Source organism: Diospyros lotus, chromosome 1 (assembly GCF_014633365.1).
Source record: "Diospyros lotus cultivar Yz01 chromosome 1, ASM1463336v1, whole genome shotgun sequence".
NCBI lineage: Eukaryota > Viridiplantae > Streptophyta > Magnoliopsida > Ericales > Ebenaceae > Diospyros > Diospyros lotus.
Window position 1 is genome coordinate 17290381 of NC_068338.1, and position 9099 is coordinate 17299479.

Consider the following 9099-nt stretch of genomic DNA (forward strand, 5'->3'; position numbering starts at 1 on the left):
AGATATTAATTTTATATCATCTAATAATATTTTAATATTATTAACAATGTTAACTTTATCCTTAATCAAACACGAATTCAAAAATTAAACTGAAAATCAAAGTCCAAATTATGACCAAATAGTTTGTGATCACCATCTAGAATTCTTGCATTAAACTGTGACTCCATGCATGGGGTTTCTTCAAATCTCAATTTAGGTGTTTAAGAGCGTATTATAGTGTCCTTCAAATTCTAACTTAGGATTCAATTTGACTGTTTGCGGCTTTGTGACGTTCTTTGAATCTTGAATTTGGAATTCGATTTTGAGTTTTGATTGAAAAGAGCAACATTTTAAAAATCCTACGTCGATGGCTACTTTGTTCTCTATTTCGATGATTTCAACATAAGCATTCGAATCATTTTTTAATAATTTTTTTATTTAATTTTCTATTTCAAAATCAACTTTTGCTAAAAAAAAAAAAAATAAATTGAAAGAAATATCTTTTTTTATTCCTTCTTAAAATTGTTGAACTAATTCTTCAAATTCAATTGATTATGAAACTTAAATCAACGATAGCCTGAGAAGTGTCAAAACCGTGTTGTGGGACAAGAGATCATTGAATTGAAAGGGAGAGACGTAAAAAAAGTAAGAGTCGATACAACATTCAAGACTTTGATTTGCGTCCACTGGAGAGGACTGAGTCAAAACGTCTAATTGAAGCACCCAAACAGTGGGTTTGAACTGGGAGACTAGTAGTGTCGCCATTAAGGACAATTTTATTGAATATGAAATTGGTTAAATGCAGCAAGATGGCCTATTTTCGTCACACTTCAAAAGGTGAAATTTCTCGCTTAAGGTCCCTCTTCGTTGGCCTCACATATGGAGAGAGGAAGTTAATTACGAAACTCAACGACCAAGGATCGAACATGGGACTTCTCACCGACTATATAATAGCTATAATCCACCCATCTTCAAGATGTGCCCGCCCCCAATTGCTGGACTATGCCTGCAGGGGCGCCTATTTTCGTCACTCTTCCTTGAACCATGATTTGCAAAAGAAGAAAATAGATTGGGAAGGGGAAAAAAGTGTGGTCTTAGTTTAATCTTGGTATAATAGGGATGTAATGCCTATTATTGTGACCAAATTACAACAATATATTTATAATGTAGGAAAAATGATCTTAACGTTCACATGTAAGAATTGTTAGGAGTTCAAAAATAATCAAGTGGCTGAAAAATGATGAGGGGCTGAGGGATAATGATTTGTTGATGCTGATGAATAAGAGCTTGAAATAACAATTGGCCTAAAATAACTAACTAGCCTAGAGAATTGATTGGCCTAGAGAACTGATTAACCCTGGAAAATGAACAAATAGTGAGAGGAGCGGGAGACCTCTCTGCGCAAACCCTCCAATACTTAAGTTAGTGCAAGCTCGAGAGAAAAATGGAGTTATAATAGATGAGTGAGTGTACCCGAGCGAGGAGGCAAGCCTGCTATTTATAGAAAGGGGAAAGGGGGACACATGACAGCCATCTCGAATTTTTTGGATAACATATTCTGGGTATATTCTTGGCAAATTTTGAAGTGTATTCAGTCTGTTAAAGAAACACAAAATCCAAGGATCAAGATGCTCTTGATGGTGATCATTTGGCGATGACCATGGCATGAACCGAAAGGCTCTCTGTTAGAAACCGAGAGACTCTTGGTGGTGGCCTAGGCGTGGCCATAGTTTTCAATGGGGGGCTTGAACCGAGAGCCTCTTGGTGGTGGAGCTTGAATCGAGAGCCTCTAGTTGAACCAAGTGGGGGTCTCTCGGCCTCCATTTGCTACTCTTCTCTTGTTTCTCTTACTTTGCTCCTTTAGGTAATTTTGTTCGGTGTATTTAACCTATATTCATAAATTTGACCCGTGTCTTTTTTTTTTTATATTTGTTGGGTATATCAATTGCTCTCTAGTCTTTACGCCGGGTGCCCTAGGTAGAAGAGTATTATGCCCTGCAAATTCAGCGAACCCCTCTCGTCCAACTTTTACAATTTTTTTGGCTCCGTTGCTATTGCATTTTTGGATTTTTTGTGATTGTGCATGTTCTTTTGTACTTTTCTATTCTCTCACACCTTTATAAATAAAAGATCTTGGAGTTCATTTTTAACATTCAACTTTAACATCTTCTCTTTGCAAGGTTTTTCCCCATTATTTTCTTAGGGCTAATGCACTTTAGGGGCCACTCGATACAACCGAATGGCCACTCAATTTTAAGGGGCCACTTGGTTGTGTGGAGTGGCCTTGTTCTTCTCTATTCTATCGTTTACCACATGTTGGTCCATGCATTGTCAGCCAAATCAAGTGGTCTTCTTAGGCCAAATCGTGTGGTAGCCACTCAATTCCATCAAGTGAGGGGCCACTCAGTTCAATCGAGTGGTAAATCACGAAAGGAGGTAAATCAAAGATGTGACTAGGTGATTAGAATTTTTTTTTTTTTAAGTTGCATCCATTGGCACTTATCAAGGACCATTTCTAGAAGGATGCAAATTTTTTACTTCCCCCAAGAATCGATCCCATACTAGTAACCTCCAATATGACTTTACAACTCCCTCTTTTGCCATCCAGCTATGCCCCTAGGAGCTAGTATGGTATGTTTTTTTATGTATGTTTTGTTGCTTATTGAACTCATTTGAACCTTAACTGGAGCATTAAATAATAGATCATACATGGAATTGATCACCAATATGGGGGCTAGTATGGTGTGTTCTTTTATGTATGTTTTGTTGCTTATTGAACTCATTTGATTCTTAACTGGAGCATTAAATAATAGATCATACATGGAATTGATCACCAATATATTTGTTAAGAAACATGATAATTAACTTAGATTATTGGCAACCTAGAAACCAAATAAATAGAATTGGCAAAAAAGGAATCATAATAACAGCTTCGAGATTTGCCACAAAAACCATTCTAAATTAGTCATAAAATAAAAGAAAAGTGAATGGAATAGTTCCTATTGGGAATGTTTACCTTGAAGGACAGTTCCTCCTCCTTGGTCTCGGTCATTGTTATTAATTAAGCTAGGCTAAATTTAGGCCAAATTTGAGAAGATTTTGATCTTCTCAAATCATTTAAGAAGATTTTCTGTAATTTAGGCTAAATTTGAGAAGATTTTTCTTTATCACAAATAGTTATATGTAATTTCCTATATTTTAAGATAGTATTTATTAAAGTGAATAAAATAAAATTTAAATATTTTTTAAATCAAGATATAAAATATGATCAAGATAAAAGTTGGAAAGCTTCTAACTACAAATTTTTATATCTTATTTTTTTAATTTATATCTTAATTAATAAATCCTAAGTAAGAAAAAATATTAACTGCGAGACCCAAAGGATGAATCTTGAAGAAGTATGGTCTCGTCATTAGTAAATCAGTCAAGGACTTTACTAATTATTAATAAGACCAAATGAACCATCCTGTACGGAAAAGTATCAAATGTAGGCAGTCTTCCCACTCCATCACTTATATTCCTACAATCAATACTATTCAGTCGAAGCTTTAATTTGTAGTTAGAAAATTTCTACGATCATATTGTTTTTGAATTCCTTTGTAAAAAGGGTACATTGGAATTTAATTTTTCTATATATACCCTTATCTAACTAAATTATCTTTGCCAATTCTTATATTAAAGTATCGTATTTTATCAAAAGTTTGTGATATTATTAAGATATGATAATAAATTTATAATTACGAGAAATTGTTTGTTTTGAGTCTCTAGTGTTCAGCAGACTTGTAAAATAAAAGATAATCAGGAACACAGAATATCACTCGCATGAGCTCTTTAATAATTAAGTTAAACTCACTCAAAAAAAAAAAATTCAAATTGTTTGTGTAAAAGCATTTATGTATCTTAATTAGACGAATTATTCTTTATTTATAAAGATTGAGACTATTAAGTGGCTGGGGAAGGGAGACATGAGTCTTTTCAAATTGCCTGTTATGACTTGATATTAAAAAAATTTAAAAATTATTTAATGCATTCTGATTGTGTAATATCATGATTCACTTGATAGACTTTGGGAGGGTCTTTTGGGTTGTATCCAGAAAAGAGCCTCTAGAAGGGTAATTGAGATAGACTTCCACGTGATAGACTTTGGGAGTGTCTCTTGGGTTGTATCCTCCTGGAAAGAGCCTCCAGATGGGTAATTGAGATGGACTTCCAAAGTTGTATCCAGGAAAGAGCCTCCAGAAGGGTACTTGAGATGGACTTCCAAAGTTGTATCCAGGAAAGAGCCTCCAGAAGGGTACTTGAGATGGACTTCCAAAGTTGTATCCAGGAAAGAGCCTCCAGAAGGGTACTTGAGATGAGATAGACTTCCAAGAGAATCTCCTAAAGACTACTTTGTTAAGAAAATTTCCTCAAGTCTCTCTTTAGCCTTCTTCTTGTTCTTATTGAGTCTATCTTTTAGAGTTAAACTCACTGTTTTTAGACACAAAAATTTTAACCCACAATAAATCAAATTAAATTATAAGAAGTGGTACACTTCTCGATTGATTAAATTATAAGACGGTATAATTTTAGGACTTGTTTAATTACAAAAATAATTTTTAATTTTCTACCTTCAATGTTCTGAATTAATGTAGAAATCATTTTTTTTAAATGGTTATGTAAAATACGTTTTTACGTAATGAGAAAAAAAAATCAATTGTGCTTATGATAATATTATTATTATTATTTTTTTTTTAAATTACGCGCTATTACTTGCACGCCTCTACTCGGGCTCACGATTCTAGAGAGGTAAATCAAGGGATCCAATAGGCAGGTTTTGACCCTTAGCACAACCGCAAACGTGAGGGCGACAAATATTTTTCATTTTCAGGATCACTTCTTACCTACTGAAATGTCTTTTGCTCATGGCTCAAACACGAGACGTGAGGCCTAAAGAGTAACACCCCCAACGAATTCTTTCTTTGTCAATTAATCTATTCTTTGAACGGATAATAATATTATTATTCAAACTTAAATATCATAAATGCAATATTTGTAGCACTGAGATGAATGGTCCCATTAACGAGATAACTTTTAGCTTTTGTATTCTATTTAACCTTGGCTCAATAAAAGGAGAGAGGGAGGAGGGTGGTCATCTATAGATTCCAAGACAAACTAATTTTATTTAGATTTAAACTACTCAATTCGATTAAAATTTCTTCAAATTTATTAATGATAATTATTCTTAGTCACTATTTAACAAAGATATCTAATTCTAAGTAAATGAGTATTTTTAAATTACTTTAAATAGAATAAAATCTCTCTTAATTACAATCTCTACATTCTTGTTCTATTTTTACTCTTTATTCTACATCTAATTTAGATATGGAAATGATTTTCTTAATTACAATCTCTTTTAGACAACCATTACTATCCTTGTTTTATATGTTGGTTAATCTGAAGTTTTACCAGTCTTGGCTTGCTGGCTGGCTACCTCTCATACTTTTCCAACGCTCAATTTTTTGCATCATTTATATATATATATATATATATACTGTACACACACACACAAAAAGGAACAATACAGACTTACAATATATACAAAACCTCAATCAAATGGACGGGACTGACTTTAATGGCCACCAACTTACTTTTTAGAAACAAATTTCTATAGGGACAGAGACAGCACTGACTTACTTTTTTCTGTAGAGAGAGAGAGTTGACGGTCAATTCTTGGGGTGTGAGATGTTTCTATTTATTCCTCGAAGAGCTTGCCAAAACTTCCATGGCTGCTCCAACCTTCATCTTTCTCATTGTCTCTGCGATATGGAACGTAGCAGCGGCTCAAACAAGAGGAGGAGGAGGAGCTCGCAATATAACAAGAGGATCTTCTCTCACGCCCACCGGCAACTCCTCGTGGATCTCCCCCTCCGGTCACTATGCCTTCGGATTCTACCCCCAAGGCAACGGCGGCTATGCCGTCGGAGTCTTTGTGGCCGGAATTCCCGACAAGACGGTGGTGTGGACTGCAAACAGGGATAATCCGCCACCGGCTACCACAGCCAATCTCACCCTTCAGCTCACTGCTGATGGCAGGCTCATACTGCAGTCCCCGCAAGAGGAGAGCAGCCCCATTGATGACGCTTGGCAGAACATTTCTTCAGCTTCCATGCTCGACACCGGCAATTTTGTGCTCTATAACTCCGATCAGGAGAAAGCCTGGGAGAGTTTTGACCACCCAACTGACACAATTCTACCCGGTCAGATCCTCTCAGTAAACCAAGAGCTGGTCTCCGCCGCTTCGGAAACTGATCACGCGTCGGGGATATTCAGGCTCAAGATGCAAAGTGACGGGAATCTTGTCCAGTACCCAGTGAATACCACAGACGCGCCCCCATTCGCATACTGGGCATCGGGGACATATGGAACAGGGGATCAGGTCACTCTCAATCTCGACAATAGTGGCCGCCTCTATTTGTTCAACTCAAGTATCGTCCTAAGAAACATAACCGAAGGAGAACCTTCAAAGCAAGATACGATTATCATGATGAGACTTGATTCAGATGGCATCTTCCGGGTGTATTCACACAGCTTGGAGGGGAACGGCATCTGGTCAGTTCTGTGGCAATCTACAACTGATAAGTGTGCTCCGAAGGGTGTCTGCGGTGTAAATGGATTTTGTGTCCTAAATAACGGCAAAGCCACCTGTAGCTACCTTCCAGGATTCGATTTTGTTGACCCGGGCAATATTAGCACTTTGCGTGTGTGAGGAATTTCATTGCGCAAAGTTGCAAAGACGAGCATCGGAGCACTGAGAATGATATGAAGGATTTGGAGAATGTCGGGTGGGGAGGTGAAGATATTTCCTACTTGGAGCTATCGTCAGTGACAAAGGAAGAGTGTAAAGAAGCCTGCCTTAAGGACTGTAACTGCGAAGCCACCGTGTTTGAATACGGCAAGTGCAGAAAGCTAAGGCTTCCTTTGAAGTACGGGAGAAGATTCTTGGGAGAGGGGTACTACAGTGCTACTTACGTCAAGGTGGGCACATCTGATCGACCAATGATCCCCAGTAAAGATCCTGAGAAAGAAATCAAGAAAGAGAAGAGAGTGGGCATTCTAATCACTGGTGTTTCGCTTGCCGGGCTTGCCTTGGTGGTTGTGATAATTTCTAGAGTTGTCATTTACAGAAACCGCATTTGGGTGTACAGAATGATCTCTGAGAAAGCGAATTATGAATTGGGTGAAGATGTATGTCTACGGGCTTTTACTTTCTTTGAAATGGAGCAGATTACGAATGGATTCAAGCATGAGCTGGGTAGAGGATCTTCAGCAACGGTTTTCAAAGGGATCATTCCATACACCCAAAAGGTTGTGGCTGTGAAGAGACTAGAGAACATGCTAACGGAGAGTGAACGAGAATTTCATACGGAGGTCAAGGTGATTGGCAGAACTCATCACCGGAACCTTGTTCGTCTGATTGGTTATTGCATTGACGGAGCAAATAGGCTTCTTGTGTATGACTATATGATCAACGGATCACTTGCAAATCTTCTCTTCAAGGCTAGAAACCAGCTAAATTGGGACGAAAGGATTGGGATTGCTCTTGACATTGCCAGAGGCATCCTCTACCTCCACGAAGAGTGCGAGACACAAATAATCCATTGTGACATAAAGCCTCATAACATACTCATGGACGTGAACATGATCGCTAGAATTAGCGACTTTGGATTGGCAAAGCTTTTGAAACCAGACCAAACTAAAACCTTTACTGGGATAAGAGGGACAAAGGGGTATGTGGCACCAGAGTGGCACCGAAAACTCCCCGTGACAGTTAAAGCAGATATCTATAGCTTCGGAGTTGTGTTGTTAGAGATCATATGTTGTCGAAGTTGCTTAGATTGGAGCCTCCCGGAGAAAGAGGCGGTGCTTGAGGAATGGGTGTACGACTGTTTTGAGGCGGAGGAGTTGGAAAAACTGATTGGTGATGAAGAGATTGACAAGAGAGAATTGGAGAGAATGGTCAAAGTAGGGCTTTGGTGCATACAAGATGAACTGTCACTGCGTCCTTCAATGAAGAAAGTTGTGTTAATGCTTGAAGGGACTGTGGACATCCCTACACCTCCAAATCCTACTTCCTTTTCGAGTACCATCTAACATGAACTCTAATTACCACTATATTAGTTGTAATGTTCCTTGTCGTACTTGAGGAAATAAATTGGTCGATGATTGTTTACAGGATTTAAGGTAGATTGTATTTGTTCATGAATTAATTGTTTTGTGATTTGGATGAGAATGGTATTAAAATACCTGGAGTCACCAAGCAAAATATGTGATGTAGGGGAAAGTTGTGGATTAATAAAGGCTTGTCACGCGATTAAAATGATGTCTGACAAGTTCATATGGGTTTGATGAGCGATAATTTGGGTGAAATCCTTGACGGAAGAACACCTTAGGGTACAAATGTAATATTTGAAAATTTTAAGAATTTTTGGATATTAATTTTTTTTAAATTGATTGAAATTAGACCTAAAAAAAGGTTTAGTGATAATTTAGTAAATAGGACCTAAGCATAATTTATTAAATTTGCGTAAATGGACCATTTTTTACTATCTCAGGGAACATCTTTGAGCACAAAATTCTATCCAAACTAAATCAAATTAATTAGGTCAAACTCGATATTAGACTTTGCATATGAGATTAAGATGAAGTAGTGGAGCCTAAGTTCAATGCAAAATGTTGAGTGGATTGAAACTTATTCAAACTCGAAATTGATTGAAACGCATCATTGATCAATTTTAATAAATTAAATAAAATTAGACCTAAAAGGAGGTTTAGTGATAATTTTACTAAATAAGACCTAAGCGTAATTTATTAAAATTGCATAAATAAACTTGTTATTGCAGGGATATAACAATTAAATTTATTTGTTCAAGAACCTCAACAAATAGTTGATAGGGCTCGGTGAGAAGGAAGATGAAGGAACCACCGAAGAAGATCGGTAGCCGAGGGCTCAACCTGTTGTCCAGAAAAGTAGAAGGAAAGAGTACCGAAGAAACATGATGGATGAGCACTAGAGAAGCAAGGGTGCCTCAGATGAGTCTTTGAAAGGCGCCTGTAGAGTCCACTGATTAATTTTCTTTA

The 9099-nt window shown here is 37.1% G+C and overlaps 1 protein-coding gene across 1 annotated transcript; it reads left to right on the forward strand.

Annotated features, from left to right (window-relative positions):
- Positions 1-5661: 5661 nt before the first annotated feature.
- Positions 5662-8406, forward strand: LOC127796634 (G-type lectin S-receptor-like serine/threonine-protein kinase LECRK3). The gene is given in 2 exon segments (XM_052328885.1): positions 5662-6715; positions 6718-8406. Coding segments are annotated over 2 exon segments (2367 nt in total). The 5' UTR covers positions 5662-5743; the 3' UTR covers positions 8113-8406.
- Positions 8407-9099: the final 693 nt, after the last annotated feature.